This window comes from Pectinophora gossypiella, chromosome 27, assembly GCF_024362695.1.
Source record: "Pectinophora gossypiella chromosome 27, ilPecGoss1.1, whole genome shotgun sequence".
Classification (NCBI taxonomy): domain Eukaryota; kingdom Metazoa; phylum Arthropoda; class Insecta; order Lepidoptera; family Gelechiidae; genus Pectinophora; species Pectinophora gossypiella.
The window spans coordinates 4,323,530-4,344,905 of NC_065430.1; the positions used below are offsets into that span (position 1 = coordinate 4,323,530).

The 21,376-nt window shown below is 41.7% G+C and overlaps 3 protein-coding genes across 4 annotated transcripts in view; 2 read left to right on the forward strand and 1 right to left on the reverse strand.

Annotated features, from left to right (window-relative positions):
- LOC126378947 (uncharacterized) overlaps positions 1-21,376 on the forward strand; it is a 119,105-nt gene that overhangs the window by 50,405 nt on the left and 47,324 nt on the right. The window contains exon 5 of one of the 2 annotated variants that reach the window (XR_007568206.1): positions 10,319-10,362. The exons of the other annotated variant lie outside the window; for it this stretch is intronic. The gene's annotated coding sequence lies outside the window, so the exon portion shown is untranslated. Of the gene's footprint in view, positions 1-10,318; positions 10,363-21,376 lie in introns of those variants that run through there. 2 annotated transcript variants of the gene reach the window in all.
- LOC126378814 (poly [ADP-ribose] polymerase tankyrase) overlaps positions 1-21,376 on the reverse strand; it is a 74,999-nt gene that overhangs the window by 44,177 nt on the left and 9,446 nt on the right. Inside the window, exons 9-17 of the mRNA XM_050027231.1 lie at positions 20,560-20,683; positions 16,027-16,167; positions 15,274-15,427; positions 14,725-14,793; positions 12,812-12,977; positions 3,837-3,982; positions 2,347-2,420; positions 1,076-1,308; positions 27-233 (exon numbers count right to left, since the gene is read on the reverse strand). Coding sequence (XP_049883188.1) covers positions 27-233; positions 1,076-1,308; positions 2,347-2,420; positions 3,837-3,982; positions 12,812-12,977; positions 14,725-14,793; positions 15,274-15,427; positions 16,027-16,167; positions 20,560-20,683 — 1,314 coding nt within the window. The remainder of the gene's footprint in view (positions 1-26; positions 234-1,075; positions 1,309-2,346; positions 2,421-3,836; positions 3,983-12,811; positions 12,978-14,724; positions 14,794-15,273; positions 15,428-16,026; positions 16,168-20,559; positions 20,684-21,376) is intronic.
- Positions 6,437-11,959, forward strand: LOC126378872 (hexosaminidase D-like). The gene is made up of 4 exons (XM_050027360.1): positions 6,437-6,786; positions 8,454-8,655; positions 9,466-9,657; positions 10,642-11,959. Exons 1-4 carry the CDS (start codon positions 6,626-6,628, stop codon positions 11,842-11,844), a joined length of 1,758 nt encoding a protein of 585 aa, XP_049883317.1. The 5' UTR covers positions 6,437-6,625; the 3' UTR covers positions 11,845-11,959.

Sequence of the window (21,376 nt, forward strand, 5' to 3'; positions counted from 1 at the left end):
ATTATATTGCTCATGGCTGTACATACCGGCAGCGCCAGCGGCACGGTGTCCCCGCTGGGCATGAGCACGGCGGCCCGCGGCGGCGGCAGCGGCGCGTGCGGCGCGGCGGGGCACTCGCCCGTGGCGGCCGTCATGGCGTCCTGCAGCAGCGAGCGCACGTCCTCCGCGCCCGCCAGCGCCAGCGCAGTCTGGCCCTCCTGGTTCTTGAGGAACGGGTCCGCACCGTGCGCCAGCTGCAGGGCAACGACAAATTGGAATCACAGTTCTCAATCCCAAGACTTAAGAATCTTCAGCAGATACGTGTGGTCTTGGGAGGTTTTACATTGGCAATGGTCTGGAATCAGCGTACTGGTGGAAATGTCGGGACCTCACAGGTGTAGCGTCCCGCCGTATATTAATATCAATTATTATCATTGCAGATTGCGCTTGGTTTCCTTGAAAATAGTATTTAATAAGCCCTCCTGGCTCTTGAGTAACAAATCTGCCCCATGCGCCAGCTACACCATACACGACAACTTGGAATTAATTACAGGGGGGTTAAAAAAAGGCCAAATTGAAACTTTTTAACCTGCCCCTTTTCTGATCCCGACATTTCGGGAGATTACACGAGTCTCGTTTGTAAAATATGAGGAGTTAAAAAGGTTAAGTCAAGAAAGCAATATCGTTCCCGAAATCCCGGGATCAAAAAAAGAGTCTCGGGATTTTACATTGACAATCCCGGTATACCGGGATCCATTTCGGGATTGAGAACAGGGGGGTTAAAATGGCCACATCGAAGCAATTCATATAAGAAAGCAATATTGCTACTTGACATTTGTTTGCATTGCGCACTTATTTTTATATGCGCAAATGTCAAATTGCAATATTGGTTTCTTAAATGAATTGCTTCGATGTAGCATTTTAACCCCCCCCCCCCCCCCCCCCTAGAATTTGTAATACTTCCTTAACCCTTTCACGGACAGAGACCATGGGTCATTGATGGTTCATAAGTAGTATGAGAGTATGACAACTTGGAATCGGAACGTCATTGGACGTTCTGTCCTTGAAAGTGTTAAAGAAAAATTCAACATCTTACCAATAACGCACACAACTGCGTGCGAGCCTTATGCGCGGCCTCATGGAGCGGCGTGAACCCCCACCTGTCCGCCGCGTTGGGTGGCGTGCCCGCCCGCAGCAGTAACGCCGCCAGTTCTAAGTGGCCGTAGGACGCCGCGTTGTGCAGTGGGACTAGGCCGCCCTTGTCTCTCGCGGAGACCGCCGCGCCCGCCTCCAGGAGGGCCTCAGCTACTTCCAAATTGTTGTAGCCCGCTGTTTAGTACAAAATATCATATTTTATTTAGTGATTGGACTTTTCAGGCTTGAATCACCTGATTGTCTGAAAATGTAAGATGATTCCGTGCTTCGGAGGGCACGTAAAGCCGTTGGTCCCGGCTATTAGCCGTAAAATCACCTCCACCAGCCCGCATTGGAGCAGCGTGGTGGAATATGCTTTATACCCCCTCCGGTTGATTGAGGGGAGGCCTGTGCCTAGCAGTGGGACGTATATAGGCTATTTATGTTATGTTATTCAGTGATTCACCTGCATCCCAGAAGGGGAAGGCGTACATATCGGCGCTGATATCGCTAATATACATATCTGAATTTTTTGGCGTATTTTCTCCTCTTCTATCGTGTGGGTTGTCAGGTGAATTACCAACCTCACCAACCCTGGTGTCAGGATTATAATTGAGCCGCCAAAGGCTCCTGATATGGCTCATGTAACCACTACTTACTTACATCAGTAAGTAGTAACCGGGACTAAAGGTTTATCATGCCTTCCGAAGCACGGATCATCTTACTTTTTGGACAATCAGGCGATCAGCCTGTAATGTCCTAACCAAACTAGGGACCACAAAGTGATTTTTGTGATATGTCCCCACCGGGATTCGAACCCGAGACCTCCGGATCGTGAGCCTAATGCTCAACCACTGGACCACGGAGGAGGCCATTCATTTGGCGTATCTGATTTATATTATTATTAGCAATATTAGATTTATGTTAGCAAAATATTGGAGATAGGTCAGTTTGCAAAATCAGCCACGGTATATACCCACTCCTTGCCGACAGTGAAACAATGTAATAAGAGAGAGATGTTGTATAAAAGACGATATAGTGACTAAGATTGAGAAGGGAATGTTACGTTGGTTTTGACACGTATAGCGGATGAAGGATAACAGGATTACGAAAGCAGTATATAAAGCGAAAGTTGGTGGTAGGGCTGGCAGAGGAAGACCTAGAAGGACGTACATTGACCAAATTGGAGAAGTTCTTAGAAAAGATTCAGTAAGAGAAGCTCCCAACACTTACCGGCAAGATGTAATGGCGTCGAGTTCCTTCCGTGCGAATCTCGACAATTCACATTTTGTGGTGTTATTAATTTCCTGAAACAAAAAAAAATACTAGTGGTAAAGTACTAGTATTAACGGTCTCCGTGGTCCAGTGGTTGAGCGTTGGGCTCACGACGAAGAGGCCCCGGGCTCGAATCCCGGTGGGGACATATCACAAAAATCACTTTGTGATCCCTAATTTGGTTAGGACATTAGAGGCTCTCCGAAAGTAAGATGATTCTTCGGAAGGCACGTTAAGCCGTTGGTCCCGGCTACTACTTACTGATGTAAGTAAGTACGAGATGAAAGTAGTGTAGTTTTATCTACCTATGTATCTTTATCTAAGTATACAGGGTTTTAGTGACAACGTAACGAATATTGAGGGGGATGATTCAGATCATGATTCTGAGTAAATATCAAGTGGAAATTTTTCGTCGCAAAATTCGTTGCGATGGAAAATTCCACTTGATGTTAACTCAGAATAACGAGCTGAATCATCCCTCTCAGTATTCGTTACGATGTCACTTACACCCCGTACAAGTACATACAGGTAGCCATACAAGTAGGTATGGGTGTTAGTGACAACGTAACGAATACTGAGGGGGATGGTTCAGAGTTCATTCTGAGTTGATATCAAGTGGAATTTCCTGTCGGAAAATTCATGTTTTTTTTTATTTTTTTTAATTATTTACAATTTCATACTTTTGCGACGGATTTCACTTGATGTCAACTCACAATCATGTTCTGAACCATCCCCCTCAGTATTCGTTACGATGTCACTAACACCGTGTATAAGTATTTTTAGTTTAGTTTTATATATCTAAGTAGTCGTTACCTGTTGTGTTGAGAGACAGACGGACGGACGGACAACAAAGTGGTCCTATAAAGGTTCCGTTTTTGCTTTTGAGGTTCAGAACCCTCACCACAAAGTCCTTACCTGTTGTTCTATATACAGTTCTCAAAAGACATCAATCTGTTAAACCAGATCCCTCATATCTATTGAAAAGAATAAAAAGCAAAGTTATACAGGCTGCTAGGGTGAAAACTAGTTTTGCGAGACGACAATATGATAGACAATCTGCACATTTATATAACCAACTCAATGAAAAACTAGAAATCTACTTCTTATCTAAATTCGAATGTAGAAAAAAGATTACTGCATGGCTCAAATTATTAGATTATAAGGAAATAGAAAAGCTTTTCGAATACTTGGTATAACACTTATCCCTAATTAGTATTATATAACATAAACATAAACAGCCTATATACGTCCCACTGCTGGGCACAGGCCTCCCCTCAATCAACCGGAGGGGGTATGGAGCATACTCCACCACGCTGCTCCAATGCGGGTTGGTGGAGGTGTTTTTACGGCTAATAGCCGGGACCAACGGCTTAACGTGCCCTCCGAAGCACGGAATCATCTTACTTTTTCGGACAATGAGGTATTATATAGTATTTTATTTTTTTTACCTAGCTCTGTTCAGGTCCCCTCGTTTGGCAGCATCTAGCAGCGCCGCATCACCCCTTAAAGCGTCGGCTGTATCAGTGTCTCCTGCTCGCACCAATTGGAGGGGAGTCAAGCCATCCCTGTTCCTCCTACTGGGATCCGCGCCGTGCTGGAATGAGATAGATAAAAATATGATTTTTGGCGTTTACATAATTTTGTATTATCAATCCTTTGACAAAAACCTCCTTTCAAAAAAAAAGAAAAACCCCTTTTCCAATCCTCCAATCCAATCTTTTTCAATCCTTTGCTTGGAAGTGTGTCAGGATCGAAGCAAATGGAATTCTATAGTATCTGCTTACCCTGGTGGGAAATAGGCGTGAGTTTATGTATGTATCAATCCTGGTGACATAGGGTTATTATCACGTTTATTTTTTTAACGTGATTTATTGTAGATTTGCCGCAGATGGCATTAACTACTTGGCCGGACAAATGTGGAGCGCTGAAGGCTCTCACCCGGTGCAAAGTTTGGTATCATTACATGTTTGTTGCACCAGCCCGTGCTCCAATGTTCATCTTCTTTCACCCTAAGGTTGTCTGGAAGAAATTGCTGTTTAGCAATAAGGCTGCCTATTGTGATTATGTTTTTATTCGTATGTTTATGTCCTTTGTACATGTTGTTGGGCAATAAAGTATTATTGATTGATTGATTGAAAGTTTAAGACAACAGGCCTGAGGGTGCTCAGTTGGGTGCGAACCTCGGCTCAGGGCGTCGTCTGAGATTATCATAGAATAGAAGAAAGAGTTTAGAAGGGCCAAGTGAACGCGAAACGCGCACCATACAAGTATGAGCAAATAGTTCATACTTCAACTTTGCACTCCACTCGTCCGCGAACTTTACGGCACGGAGCTCCGCGAAGATATATTAAAAAGATCGTCTTGTGCATTATAAACTGCAGGGCAAAAAATTAAATATCGACTATCATGCATGTCATGTTTTGTGTTTATTGGTCTGGCCAAACTACATCGTGATGAGGCCAACGAATTATATTTTATTTTATGAAATATGACCATATCATGAAATGATCGAGCACATCGTGAAATGATCAATTCTATGATCTGGCCACGACATATACATTGCCAGAGCCGTCGTAGCCCAGTTGGCCGCTTGACTCTCAACTTGCAGTTCAAATCCCAGGTTGATAATCCACCTCACAACCCACACGAGAGAAGCAAGCACCCAAAGTTTACGATTTCCCAGCGCTAGTTACTGCCTTGAGCATTTTTCCGATAATAACTCATAAAAGGTCACGACGGTAGGGAAACCTTAGAAGCGATAAGGCTATTACTCAATACATAAAGCCTGTTCAAACGAGGTATTTTAACACTTATAATTACCTGTATATTAACGTTTCACTGGGACTTTACAGGTTTTTTTTTACATTTAGAAATGGACTGTATTTGAGGTATTATTTTACAATGTTTAATGAACATTATAATTAAATGTCAGTAGGTTATCATAGGAGGTCTTCAGGAATGTGTTCCGGAACACATTCCTGAAGAAAAATCATAGGATTCCTCCCACATACTCTACAACCCCTTTATTGACCGGGCTATTGATAATGATTTTAATGAGTACCTACTTGTTGATCTCAGTTGATTATTGACTTAATAAATATATAATTCGTACTATATTGATTTTTTTTTAAATGCCAATTAAAAAACGAAGGTGCCTACTTTATCATGATCAATAAATAATTTGTTAAACCTTGTTTAAGATCAAAGTTTATTTTCATTAAAAATGCTAAGCGTAGCACTTTCTTTAAAAAAGCTGTCGTTTCAGTATTTTTTTAAAACATACGATTATTTGTTATTATATTGCATGCTTTATAATAGTTTACAGTTAAATATTTACTAGTTAAATGTTGCTTCATTGCTTTATAATATCTCCTAACTTGAACATAATTTGAAATTCATTCAAAGCAATACATCCTATCTTACAAAATCATGTATAATTTACGTTAGTTTTATAGTTATTGTTTTTTTAATTATTAATAGGTTTTTGAAGCTACAGTGAATAGTTTACAAAGAGAAATAAGTCAAACAATAGGAATTTGAAGGATTAATTGCAAGTGGAAAAACCGTCTAACGTCAAAACTTTCGACCCAACACAGAAACCAATAGGCTCTAACTTACATTAACTTTAATTCCTCTATATATACAAAATTAATATTAGTTTAAAAAAATGTCTCTTGAAATAACAAAACTACCTTCAGAACATGACGTCGCGCTATAATTATTAACAAAAATGTTATTCAGTTTTTTCCTCTTACTGTAAAGTTAGGTCTGTGTAAGATAGGAGTATTTGCTTCTTCCCCGTCGATATGTTTTTATTCTCTGCCAGTTTTGTTTAGTAGCTAACGTGTTATCGGCGCGTTTAAAAGACGTCGTGTGACCATTGCCTTATTTATTTTTTTTTTATTTTTTTTTTTTTTTTTAATTTATTAAATAAAAATAACAACCTTAATCTAATACAATTTACTGTCCACCAAAATGGAGGGCCATTTGAACGTGGACTAGCAATCACCACTGGCGTGACGTTATTTAGTACGGGTAAAGTCTTCGTGACAATGTCTCGTGTGTTTTGTATTTAAAAGTTGAATTATTATTTCGAACGAAACCTCAATACTTAAGTCGCGTTGAAAAGAGGTTGAAAAGAACAAAACCTAACGTCATTGCGTCAAAGTGAAGTGATGTTATTTGCACGAATTTATTGCTACTTAAATTCACATAACTAACTAAGTAATAACAGTTAATGTTGCGTTTGTTAAGGAAAGTAAAAAAAATGCGTTCGCTGCTATCGCCTTTGAGTAGAAAAACCAAAATGTTTATGTATCTTCTGCTCTTAATCTTGGGAACATATTTGATCAACATATTTATACTCTACGAAATGAACTTCGTTGCACACAAAGAAAGGTACATATGTACTATTTTATTACATACACAGGAGTGAAGGCGCTTTTCCTGCAAGCATAACTTGGAAGTGGTTTTCTTATTCTCCTTATATGTATTATATTGTATAGGCTATTTGTATGTATGCGTGTATACGTATATGTGTGTATGTTTATATTATATATATATATATTATATTATTTCTTTAGATAAGTATATATTATTTATTATACCTTTTTTCTTTTTTTTTGTTATGTTGGTATCATTATATGTTTATTGCACCAGCCCGTGCTCCAATGAATAATCTTCTTTCACCTTAAGGTTGCCTGGCAGAAATTGCTGTTTAGCAATAAGGCCGCCTATTGTGCTTATGTTTTATTCGTATGTTTATGTCCTTTATATATGTTCTTGTGCAATAAAGTATTATTGATTGATTGATTGATATACAGAGTGTTACTGAAGTAGCCGTCCCCCGAGACCGATCCCGCCGGCATGGTTGACGATTTCCCTCAATCAGTGCTTATCGCTATCGACCCACTAAGGTCGATTAATTTTACTTTTAATTATTTTCCCTCTCAGACGACGCCCTGAGCCGAGGTGCGCGCCCAACTGGGCACCCTTAGGCCTGTTCTCTTAAACGTTGTACCTGGTGAGAGCCTTCAGCGCTCCCTATTTGTCTGGCCAAGTAGTTAATGCCATCTGCGGCAAATCTACAATAAGTCACGTCAAAAAAAAAAGTAGCCGTGGTAGCCCAGTTGGTAGAACGCCTCTCACTTTGAGGTCGCAGGTTTGAATCCAGCACAGGCCTAAACCAATGCATGTCGAATTTGTTTTCGAATTCATGTTTGGATCATAAATGATTATCACGTGCTCAGCGGTGAAGGAAAACATCGTGAGGAAACCCACATTCCCGAGAAATGCATTTTCGGAGGTATGTGACCTAACCTATATTGGGCCGTTTTCCTTTCGCGGGTTGGAAGGTCAGACAGGCAGTCGCTTCTGTAAAAAACCGGACCTGTCAAATCTTCAGGTTAGGTAAGCGGACCCTGTGAGAAACGGGATAATGCTAGGGAGATGATGACAGGGTGTTAGTGACATCGTAACAGAATCTTTCAGGGACGATTCAGACCATGATTCTGAGTTGATATCAAGTGGAATTTTCTGTCGCAAACTGGTACTGAAAATAATTAAAAAAACACTAAAACTTTCATGAATTTTCCGACGGGAAATTCCAGTTGATATCAACTCAGAGTCATCCATCGTGTGTTGCAGCAGGAAGGCAGGCGTCAATAAAAGCGTTTTGTTGACCACATGTTATGATTGCAATAAAACCAGTGGCGGCCCTAGCAAAATACTTAGGTGGGTGCGAGACCTCAAAATGGCACCCCTCAGCCCTAAAATACAAAATTCGACTAATTCATGGCCACCGAAATTTACCTATTTAAATCTTGTAAAAATGTTGTTTACGGCCACTCGGTATGAGTCTTATGTGGCTGCAATCTAATCCGATGAAGTAAGTTTGCGGCCAGGGTGGACCAGTCTTGGTGGATTTTAATCGCTCCCCCCCACCCTTATTTCGGCGCCCGATGCGGTGGCACACCTCGCACCGCCCTAGGGCCGCCACTGACTTACTACTTTCAAAGCAGAAACTTTTCCATTTCTATCATAAATAAGTTCTGTGTCTTTTAAAGAAATATGCTAGTCAAGCAAGAGTACGTACTCGTCCACATCGACTTGAAAGGCGCGCCACCTACCACCAAGTATTTGACCTCCATGTTGAGCAAGCTGAAGACCTTGGGGGCCAACGGCCTGCTGATGGAGTACGAAGATATGTTCCCTTACAAGGGAAGGATTGCCAATCTGAGCACGCCTCATCGGTACGACGAGGAACCGGTAAGTTTGCTCTCATTCCGCGCTCCCCATTTGTCCGGCCAAGTAGTTAACACCCACTATATTACACAGCATAACATGAAGCCTGTATCCCCGGCAAAGGTATATTATATTTTTTTATGATTTTGGTTTGTTTTGTTCTTTTACATACATACATACGGTCACGAGCATTAATATGTATACACTTTGGTACCATGTCACATTAACTTTTGGACAAATTGAACTGTAAGTCTCACTAAATGTCAAATACGTTAGTACGACAGAGTCCTAAAGCGGGTACATTATATTGCTCATGACTGAACATACATAAACTCACGCCTATTGGCTTCGATCCTGACACACTTCTCTTGCTTCCTCCACATTCATCAATCGCTTCATACACGCACGCCGGTTCAGAGTAGATCGTACTGAACCTTTTCTAAGGACATCTCCATTTTGGTCAATGTAAGTCCTTCTACTTCATCTGCCAGCCCTACCATCAACTTTCGCTTTATAACACCGCTTTCGCAATTCTATTATCCTTCATCCGCTCTACGTATCCAAACCAACCTCACAACACCAACCTACCAATACCTTTTGTTCTTTTTTCTAATATTTTTTCCATGTAGTTTCTGTCCTGTGTTAATTATGTAGGTTACGAAGAAACTACTTACTGATGTAAGTATGTAGTCGTTACATGAGTCATGTCAGGGGCCTTTGGCGGCTCAATAATAACCCTGACACCAGGGTTGATGGTGTTGGTAATCCACCTCACAACCCACACGATAAGAAGAAGATTTTATATCTTTCTAATGTCATGCCTTCACGTTTCAGTTAAAGAAATTCCTGACAACAGCAACGAAGATGGACATTGAAATCATTCCACTTGTCCAGACCTTTGGTCACATGGAGCATGTTTTAAAACTGGAAGAATACGAGACTTATCGTGAGATGCTGATGCACCCTGACGTCATCTGCCCAAGCAAGAACGAGAGCTTAGATCTGATAAGGGAAATGCTGCGGCAGGTATCCAGAAATAAGTTTGTTACAGAAGCAACTGCTTGTCTGACCTTCCAACCCATAAGTTTCTTTCAGAAGCAACTGCTTGCCTGACCTTCCAACCCATTCATACAGAAGCAATTGCTTGTCTGATCTTCCAACCCATAAGTTTCTTACAGAAGCAACTGCTTGTTTGACCTTCCAACCCAACATCATCATCCTCCTGCCCTACTTTGTGATCCCTAGTTCGGTTAGGACATTACAGGCTGATCACCTGATTATCCAAAAGTAAGATGATCCGTGCATTCGGAAGGCACGTTAAACCGTTGGTCCCGGTTACTACTTACTGCTAGGCCCGCAGTAAGTGCTTACTGCGGGCCTAGCACCGTAAGCACGCGACTTTTTCTCGCCGCGACAGAGATCGTCTGTCTCTTTCTGTGCAGTACTGTGAGAGGGTGACGTATGTCGAGGCGAGAAAGATTCGCGCGCTTACGGTGCTAAGCCCGCTGATGTAAGTATGTTGTGTGTGTTACTTAAGTAAATAGTAGCTGGCACCAGATAATAATAATACACACGCCTTCCAAAAGCCCGAGACTCCGTATACCCAAGATATAATGACATACAAATGATAATACTATCGACAGCCTCCGTGGTCTAGTGGTTAGCGCGTTTGGCTCACGATCTGGAGGTCCGGGTTCGATTCCCGATGGGGACATTGTCGAAATCACTTTGTGAAACTGTCCTTTGTTTGGTAAGGACCGTACAGGCTTGAATCACATGAATGTCTGAAAAAAATAAGTTCATTCCGTGCTTCGGAGGGCACGTTAAGCCGATGGTCCCGGCTATTAGCCGTAAAAATACCTCAACCAACCCTCAATGGAGCAGCGTGGTGGAGTATTCTCCATATTCCCTCCGGACGATTGAGGGGACGCCTGTGCCCAGCAGTCCTGTTTGCCAGCAGGACTGTTTATGTATGTATTGATTGGGGATAATTAACTTCATTAATTCCAGGTAATAACATTCCACGAAAGCGTTGCGCCGTTGAAGCATATCCATATAGGCTGCGATGAGGTCTACGACATTAACTTCTGCCACCGCTGCAAAGCTAGGAAGCAAGACGACATGGACATATATTTAAGACACGTTAAAAACGTCAGAGATATAGTCAGGAGTCTCACCCCAACGACCACAGTTCTCATTTGGGACGATATGTTGAGGAAAATAAGACCAGGAATGTGGCAGTTTTACGAGCATTTCGACAACATCGAACCCGTCGTTTGGGACTACAAAGCACACATAACCATATCGCATTTGAGTTTAAGATTCTACCACGATCATTTTAGTCATACGTGGATAGCTACGGCTTTCAAAGGCGCTGACGGAGTGGAGACTGTACTACCCGATATTAGGAAAAGACTCTCGAATATATTAAGCTGGATGTACTTTATACAAGGGTATAAATTCGGTGGCGAGTCAGAAACACATAATTTCAAAGGGATAGTCTTAACGGGTTGGGCGCGATACAGCCATTTTGAACCTCTTTGCGAACTCTTACCAGTATCAATGCCAAGCCTGATCATGCAGTTGCTCGTCGTGAAGCGGTTCAATAAAGGAATACCAGCTTCAAGCCTCGACGAAGACTGGTCCGTATTCTTCTGGAAACATCTATTGGAAGACTTCTACACCGCACTGGAGTGCAACGACGACCTCCGAATCCACATTGACAGTTTCAACGGATGCAAATTCAACGGGACATTTCCACTATACAACATCATTCGCAACTACACGACATTTGTAGATAGAATGCTGAATAAGTTTAAGGATAATGACTTTGATTTATACATGCAATATGGTAATATTCACATGAGGAAGACGTTGGAATTCCTATCAGATTCTGAAGGTATATACGGGTCTTTAAGGTATTTGGAAGTGGTATCCAAAAAGGCGATGCAGAGATATTTCAGTGCCAATGTGTATAAAGAGTACATAGGTTATAAGAGCTATAGGCTTTATAAGTTGTTGCATCAATGTGCGATGAAGGCTAAGAGTGTTGTCGATTTGAGGAGGTGGGGAAGAGGCAGGAAGATACCAGAGTTTCCCTTCTTTCAGCCTCCATATGTGACGTCTCTAACTACGAAGGATCTGAAGAAACTATCGACGAAAAGCGTGTCTACGTACAATACCAGGACACTTGGACCAGGCATCTTCGGGTAGGCCATCGACAATACGACACACGGAATAGAAGAAAAAGGTTGGTTATTTCTTTTTTATTTTGGTGCAATAAAGTGTATTTGTATTGTATTGTATTGTTGGTAAATGATAAATGATATTTATTTCCGAAGAAAATGGTGGTCATACAAGTGTTAATGAATTGTTAAGGTACAGCATTTTCAGTCACTCATCGTAACATGTAAAATGTGAGTTATAAATTATTTATTACATACTTAATAAAATCTTAAACACAATCAGGTGTCAAGAAATTCTTTGACTGAATAAAATAGTCGATCTAGCAGCCATTTATACAGGACAGATGTAAATTTATTTATTGGTGGCTTTTTAATGCTATTTGGTAACTTTTTGTTCACGTGAGATTAACGACAGGCTAAAGACAGACCGACGTAAACACTACGACAGACCGACGACAGGCTGACGTGAGATCAACGACAGAAAGACGAGAGGCTGACGGCAGACAGACGTGAGCACTACGACAGACTGACGTGAGCACTACGACAGACAGACGTGAACCCTACGACAGACAGACGACAGGGTGACGACAGACAGACGTGAACCCTACTACAGACAGACGACAGGCTGACGTGAACACTACGACAGACGGACGTGAGATTCACGACAGATAGACGACAGACTGACGTGAACCTTACGGCAGACTGACGACAGACGGACGTGAGCACTACGACAGACTGACGTGAGCACAACGACAGACAGACGTGAGCACTACGACAGACAGACGTGAGCACTACGACAGACTGACGTGACATTGACGACAGAAATTGTTTTACATTGCTAATTTTACATAAAGACAGGTCTAAACCAAGGTCTAATGTTCAGAAGAACATTTTTTACTTGTACCGGCACAAATATACTTGTAGCGGTACATAGATAATTTTGGCGGCATAAGTAGCGGCAGAAACATACTTGTAAGGGCACATAGATACATTACCTTGAGCAGTAACCGCACTATATCCTGCTTGCCCTTCGCGCAAGCCTCGTGGAGCGGCGTGAACCGCCACAGGTCCGCCGCGTTCACTCCCGCGCCGCACGACAGGAGGAGCTCCGTCACTTCGTAGTGCCCGTACGAGCACGCGTTGTGGAGGGGGACTAGGCCGCTGGTGGCAAAAGAAATAAATATTATTAAAAAAAAATGTGGCGTACCCCAACTAGTTGACCAGCTAGTGTAGTGTAGTAGAGATGGCGCTTCGGCGAAGTTTTCACAGTTTGCCGAAGCCACACTTTTTATATAACTTCTGACGTAACACCGTTGGATCGTCGATCCCTAGTCACACTACCAACTTGAGACTAGCGGGATAATACGCTCTTTTCATTACCTTTGGCGGTAGACCCTCGCCGCTAAATACTTAGTCCCACGCAAGGCATATTACCAGAAAAGTGGTGAGTATGAATGTGGTTTATATATGTGGTGTGTGAAAACTTCGTTAGCGCGTTTCAGGAACGGAGAAGCGCCATCTCTGTTGTATGGGCGGAACTGAGTCGCACTTATTATTCCATTCTTTTTTTATTACGATTGGGTAGTTTCCTACGTCAAAGATAAGTTATAAATTTTTGATTACTAAATAAAGACAGATCTAAATAGAAAAAAAAATGTTTTTGTCACCTTTAAATCTAACTTATTTAGGCGGTAATGTAATAATAAGTGCGACATTTTGTCACGTTTTTCTATGACGTTGTTTTTCCATACAAATTCCATAGCAATTTCGTGTTTTGACGTTTAGTAAGAAGTAACTGTCGAAATCACTTTGTGAGACTGTCCTTTGTTTGGTAAGGACTTTTCAGGCTTGAATCACCTGATTGTCCGAAAAAGTAAGATGATTCCGTGCTTCGGAGGGCACGTTAAGCCGTTGGTCCCGGCTATTAGCCGTAAGAACACCTCCACCAAGCCGCATTGGAGCAGCGTGGTGGAGTATGCTCCATACCCCCTCCGGTTGATTGAGGGGAGGCCTGTGCCCAGCAGTGGGACGTATATAGGCTGTTTATGTAAGAAGTAACTGATTTGACTAGTTAGAAACTAGCCTATTCATAAATAAGTTAAATGTAAAAAATGAAAACGTTTTGTCACGTTTACATCTGTCTTTATTTAGTAATTAGAATTTCTTAATTTATCATTGACCTAGGAAACTCATCATCACCAATTTAAGAGCCACGCTCTTATCAGTTTAGCATCCTCCACGCTACTTTTTAGGGAAAATAGAGCAGTGGTTTCCCTCTTGCCTTCCGCAGTACTCTGTCTGACGCGAGTGTGATGGCGCCCAGAGTAGTCTATTACAAAGCCGTACTGGGACTCCTGTCCTCCGCCTCTGAATAGTACTGACAGTTACTGCTGCCCTCTGTCAGTTTCCAGGTTGCAGTCCCTGTGACTCGCCCCTTCCGTCCTGCATTGCCGTACCGATGGTTACCGTCTCCGCCTCTGCAACTGTTGAGTTCTAGGAAACTGTGTCGAGGTTTTTCTTGCAGCTTCTTTTCCCCGGCTATACAGGTTGTGAGAAGCTGCAGTAGTTTTAGGCGGATGTGACGTTCGTTATGTAAAAATTGACGATTCAAAGTGTAACTATGTTACCTACTGAATAAAGATATTTTGAATTTGAATTTGAATTGAATTTGAATTTGACATCGTTCGCGAACAAAACGCGACTCCTCAGGAGGTGGTATAGCACGACGAAGACTTTTTTGCTGCAGGTTTTCCAGCCAGTCATCGTCATGTCTTGAAGTCCCGACGTTAATATCTTGGCGCCATTCAGGTCTCATTTCAGACTGGTTTCTATTTCTAGATTAGCATTTTATAATATATCTTTGACCCAGTTAAACTACCCAATTATAAAAAAATACAACAATAATTACCCTTTGTCTTTTGCATGGACATCGGCGCCTCTTTGCAGCAATAATTGAGCAAGCGGCAATCGGTTATATCTGAAACCAAATAAACCACATTATTAAAGTCACAACACACACGGCATCACGCCTGCATCCCAGACGGGGTAAACAGAGGTGAAGTACATAACTACATACTAAGAAACACCAAATTTTCGCGAAATCTTTTTATAATTCAAAATATGATTCTGATTTGATATCAAGTGTAATTTCCTGTCGGAAAATTTATGAAAATTTTAGTGTCCATTTTTTAAATTTATTACAATTTCATACTTTTGCTACGGAAAATTCCACTTGATATGAAGTGGATTGAGTTGATATGCCGACGCTCAGTGGGTAGGCCCGCTACAAGGTGGACCGACGATCTGGCGAAGGTCGCGGGAAGCCGCTGGATGCGGGCAGCGCAGGACCGATCGTCGTGGAGATCCTTGGGGGAGGCCTATGCCCAGCAGTGGGCGTCGTACGGCTGATGATGAGTTGATATGAAGTGGATTGTGGGTATAGTAAGTAAGTGTATACCCGGCGGCGAAGTGCAGCGGCGTGGAGTGGCGGCCGTCCACGTCCCTGCAGTTGACGAGCCTTGGCCGCGCGTCCAGCACGGCGCGGGCGCCCTCCACGTCGCCCGTGCGCGCCGCCTCCAGCAGGCGCAGCGCCGCTGCGCTGGCGCACGCCTCTGGGGGGGGGGGGGGGGGCGTCGTATTACAATCACAATTGGGGGCATGAAATATGAATGGTCGAACACATCATGAAATGATCAATTTCACGATTTGGCCACGACATATACATATTAGTACTCGCGAGACGATTGCTCCGCTGAACACCCAAAGTTTGCTCCTGGTGGTAGAACGGGTAAATTCTAATGCTCTGTTGTGCCCCTTTAGTGGTACAGAAGGGAAACTTTTGAGTTACCTGTCGTGCTCCTTTTAAGTTATGAACACATTGGAGGGACTACTAAAATGAAATAAGTACTTGAAATATTTGTTTTAAATGTATAATGTTAAGTATTTAAAGAATAAAGAACATTTTATTGAACCAAAACTTATAAAATAAAATAGTCATCATGTGTTCCATCCTTTGTAGGGGTAAAGTGGAACCATAAATATAACGACATAAGATGTGCTCCACCAAACCACCAAAGGAGCACTACGGATCATACAAAATTTACTCGTTCTACCACCAGGAGCACACTTTGGGTGTTCAGCGAAGCAGTCGTCACTCGCGACTGTACTGGTGTTGATGGACCATAATAAATAGTATAGGAGGTGCAGGTACCCTGCGGCTGGGCGTAGTGCGGCTCGGGGCGTGTGTCAGCGCCGCAGGCCAGCAGCAGGCGGCAGGCGGGGGCGGAGTCCCGCCGCGCCGCCAGCGACAGCGCGCTCTCGCCGCGCCCGTCGCACGCGTTCACCTTCGCACCTGCACACAACATTATACAGAGTTAGTGACATCGTAACGAAAAAAATTGCCATGATTTTATGTAAAACTAGTTAGATTCTGAATGTGAAATTATTTGCTTCGAATGTTGTTTCTATATTTCAGGTCAGATTTAGTTATTAAGTATGTAAAGAGAATAAATCTCTTAAAATAATCTCCTTGAAATTGCCGCTGGCTGTAAGGCTGTAACGCAATAAATTGTTTTGTTTTTTTTTTTCAAGTGTCAAAGTTGACATCTGACACTTGATTATTTTAAGTTAGGTACGTAGACTAATTTGTATTTTCTAACTGGCTTAAAAATAAGGATAAATGTCGTTTCTCTATTTACAGAGCAACACAATCTTATTATATTGGCCAAAAATCCATATAAATCTTATAAAAAAAAAACAATTATTGCGTTACAGCCTTACAGCCAGCGGCAATTTCAAGGAGATTATTTTAAGAGATTTATTCTCTTTACAAGTATAGAATAATGTAATGTAATTACTTATAAAACAAGTGTGTTAATAAAAACTCTATTTCAGTTCAGAGAAACTCAACGTAGTTTTTATTTCACAACAATATTTCATTATGTCTTTAAGAAGACATTATAAAGTTATAAAGCCATGATTCTGAGTTGATATCAATTTGAATTTTCCATCACAAAATAATAAATACTGAGGGGCAAGATTCAGCTCATTATTCTGAGTCAATATCAAGTGGAATTTTCCGTCGGTCAATTTTATGATTTTTTTTTAATTACATTAGTCAGTAGTTCACTTAATTTTCAGTAATGAATTTTACGTCCTTGGAATATTGGAGATACCAATTTGATAGTATCACAGTGGTAACACTTACGTCATCTACAGTTTAGCGATGGCGGCTTGTCATAGGATTGAGCATACCTGGGGGGTTAAAATGGCCACGTCGAAGCAATTCATCTAAGAAAGCAATCCTGCAATTTGAGATTTCACATTTGTGCATATAAAATTAAGTGCGCAACGCAAACAAATGTCAAATAGCAATATTACTATGTTAGAGAAAAACAGGAAAACCGAGGAAATGGATTCTGGTAGGGCTCTAGCTAGAAAATCACCGATTGAGAAATTGGTCGGTGTACTGCGGAACGGAAGGCGATTGGGGCAACCACCGTTCTACGCGCCCTATCTATGGAGTCATGGCGATTACTCCACCGACAAGAGCGCAGCTCTTAAATAAAGAGAGAGGGAGAGAAACAGACAAATACAGAGAAATACAACCGAAACTGTTTATGTATGTCTGTCAGACTATACCGGGTGTTAGTGACATCGTAACGAATACTGAAAGGGATGATTCAGACCATGATTCTGAGTTAATATCTAGTGGAATTTTCCGTCGCAAAATTCATGAAATTTTGAGTTTTGTTTTTAATTATTTTCAATTCCATATTGTGCTTTTAGCTGCATAGAACCCAAATTTCAATAAAAAAAACAATAATGACAAATTATCGAAAATTTTCGATGTAATGGAGACAACAGCTGCTCGAACGGGTCAACGGCCACACGCACCGCGCCGCGCGCCCCGCTCCGCACGCCCCGCTCCGCGCGCCCCGCGCCGCGCGCCGGCGGCGCGGCGGCGGCGCGGCCTACAAAGTAGGCACTACGAACCGATCCTATTTCTTTCTCTGTCTATCGTAAATTGTAAATTTATTTTATTCTTATTCTTAAATGGACGGATAATCAACAGGCATAAAATTTATGGAATACACGTCAATTTTAAGCAGAAATCTAAAACAACCGACAGAATTAAGTTACCAGCGAGATACCTTTTTGATTCGACCGGGTTATTCATTCATTTACTCATAGGAATCAGGGCCATTATCTACCTAAAACAGTTGAAACAGTAAATAATTGTATTCTTTGTTGTCATTAGAATAACTAACAACCAACTAACACAACCACCACAGATTAGGTAATTAGTTACCTACTATGTCAACCATCCACCAACTTAGTATGTAAGTACCTACGCAAAACCTCGCTACACAAAAATCGAAAATAAATAAATCTTTTAGATCAATACCCATTATTGTTACAAAGCAAGACCTATCGGTACTATCGCTAGTATCGATCTAAATGTACTATCACTACTTTCGATAGTTTAGACAATTTTCAAGTTCAACAATTGATAATCTACCTATCGATAGTTCGGCAACTCCGCCGCGTAGGCAATGTCGGCATGTTCAAAGAAAAAAATTGTCCGAGTGGAGTGATCTTATTTTTCTTGTTACATGTTGGTACCGTACCGAGGTACTAAGTACTAAGTTATTCGTAGTTTTAAATCTCATTGTTAAATCATCAGTAAAGAACTAATTAAACCTATCCTGTTCTGTGTACAATATTCATGTAACGGCTACGTGCTTACATAAGTACCTAGTAGACGGGAGCAACGACTTAACGTACCTTCCGAAGCACGGATCATTTTACTTTCGGACAATCAGGTGATCAGCCTGTAACGTCCCAACCAAAGGCCTTATAAACAGATTTTTGTGATATGTCCCCACCGGAATACGAACCCGGACCCTCCGCATCCCATCGCTCAACCACTGGACCACATAGGCCAAGAAGGTTCTAAGACGTAATTAAAGGATCCTGGGACGCAAGACCTCCGAGTTAGGGCTTGTTTGATCTGTCTTGATGGATACTCGGACGTGAATAGCCTCACGGATCAAGGGCAACGCGCGCCAATAAAGTAGGCATTACGAACAGATACTAGGTATTTCTTTGAGTTGATAGGTATCAAGTGAAGTTTCCTGTCGCCAAATTCATAAAAATAATAGATTTTTTTCAGTCCCATATTGTGTTTTAAGCTGCATAGAACGCACATTTAAAATAAACAAATAAAAATTACTAGTTATTAAATTTTATCAATGTCATCAATAATAATAATAACGTATCTACAACTTCAGCTATGCGCAGGTGAATAGCCGGCGCACGGGTCAAGGGCAACGCTCGCCAATAAAGTAGGCATACGAACAGATACTATTTCTTTCTCTGTCACTTGCACCATAAACATACTTCTCTCTCTCTCTCTAGTCGTCGGCTCGACGCGGCCGCGGCCGGTGCGTCGTCGGCGCCCTTAGTCGGCGCCTTTTGATGCTTTGCGCTAACGCCGCCGCGCGCTTCCGCTCAGTCGAATACTAAGCTTGACCCGAATCGCGTGATGTTTTTCGAGGATATTTTTTTCGTGTTTGTGAGTGTTTGTTTCATTCTGTAAATGAGTAGTGTCGACTATGATGATAGATCATAGACCATTTACTGCGCAAAAGTATGGAAGATTGTTGATGTTTATTAAAGAGCAAGGTGTTGTGTTTGTGAGTGCGTGTGATACCTACCTACCGCGGAGGAAACGCGATGTTGCATACCTACGTGACGTGACATGTTCTAGGGTACCTACCTAGGTACTTCATCCGAAGGAATAACAATTAAGGTAAGGCAAGAGTAGGGTTTTTATTGTTAATAAGTTAGGAACGTTTTAATAACTGGTAGGTAGGTACCGTGCGTGAAAAATCGTGGCAGTAGGTGTTCTACTTCAACAAACAACATTTTTAAACGTTGAACCAATACTAAGCATCTAAATACAAGAGAATGAAAACTCCTACCTAGATATCAACATCGTATCTCACACGCGTAACGTAGCCGCGCGTAAGTTTAGCGTCTGTGTGGCGCGTTGTTCGACTTACATTGCGGCACAGTAAAAATTGAAAATCTTAATTAAACATTTGCGACAAGAAAAACACCCACCATCGTTTTTAGTACAATAAAATAGGCGTTCCATTTTTTTTTTCGTTACGATGTCACTAACACCCTGTATAACAAGTTACCTAATGACATAAAGAATTTATCAATAAAATTATTTGAGACAAAGTTATACCAATGGCTAAATGACAAAATATAATGTTAATGAATTTCTCCAATGATTACTTACTATTATATAAGGACATTTTTATTTTATTAGCATCATGTGACAGTGTATATTTTTACTTTACATGCCTATTCTGTACAGCCTATTCTGTAGTCACGAAACATGCTGTACAGTCATGAGTAATATAATGTACCCACTTTAGGACTCTGTCGCACTAACATTTTTGACATTTAGCGAGACTTATTTTGTGTGTGTGTGTGTGTGTGTGTGTGTGTGTGTGTGTGTGTGTGTGTGTGCGTGCGTGCGTGCGTGTGTGCGTGCGTGTGTGCGTGCGTGTGTGCGTGCGTGCGTGCGTGCGTGTGTGTGTGTGTGGTAATGCTCGTGACCGTACCTAAATGTAATATTGTGAACTTTACCACCATGTTTCTTGTAAATAAATGATTGATTGATGTGACCATTTTAACCCACCTGGTCTTCTTATACCATGGTACTTACCATGTCTAAGCAGTAGGTCCATGGCGTCCAGGTGAGAGTGTTCTGTAGCAACGTGCAGCGGTGTCTGACCTTCCTTGTTCTTTTCATTCACTCTAGCTCCCTTTCTGATCAGCATCTCCATAACCTGTTGATTCGATAATGCACGGTCACGAGCGTTAATATGTATACACTTTGGTACCATGTCACATTAACTGTTTGACAAATTGAACTGTAAGTCTCACTAAATGTCAAATATGCTAGTGCGACAGAGTCCTAAAGTGGCTACATTATCAGTATAAATATGACTGTACATACATATTTAACTGAGGGGGGGGGGACGGTTCAGATCATGATTCTGAGTTGATATCGAGTCTTCTATCGCGTGGGTTGTGAGGTGGATTACCAACCCCATCGACCCTGGTGTCAGGGTTACTATTGAACCCCCAAAAGCCCCTGACATGGCTCATGTAACGACTACTACCTTGCATCAGTAAGTAGCATCTTACTTTTGGACAATCAGGTGATCAGACTGTAATGTCCTAACCAAACTAGGTATCACGAAGTGACACCACTCCAATCTCATCAGTCATCCCGTGATCATGGCACTTACAACAGTGTCGAAATATCGGGAGTGTCATATCTCCATTTAAGCTCGGTAAGAACCCGTTATTATGTGTTTTAATTATCACGGAGTGATATCAAGTGGAATTTTCTCTTGGAAAACTCATGAAAATTTTTAGTTTCACACTTTTGCGACGTAAAATTCCACTTCAGATATCAACTCAGAATCATGGTCTGAATCACCCATCAATGTTTTCGTTACGATGTCACTAACACC

Coding starts and splice junctions, on each gene's coding strand:
- LOC126378872 (XM_050027360.1), top strand. CDS start 6,626: ATGTTGCGTTTGTTAAGGAAAGTAAAAAAAATGCGTTCGCTGCTATCG. Junction 6,787..8,453: donor TTCGTTGCACACAAAGAAAG/GTACATATGTAC, acceptor TGTCTTTTAAAG/AAATATGCTAGTCAAGCAAG. Junction 8,656..9,465: donor ATCGGTACGACGAGGAACCG/GTAAGTTTGCTC, acceptor TTCACGTTTCAG/TTAAAGAAATTCCTGACAAC.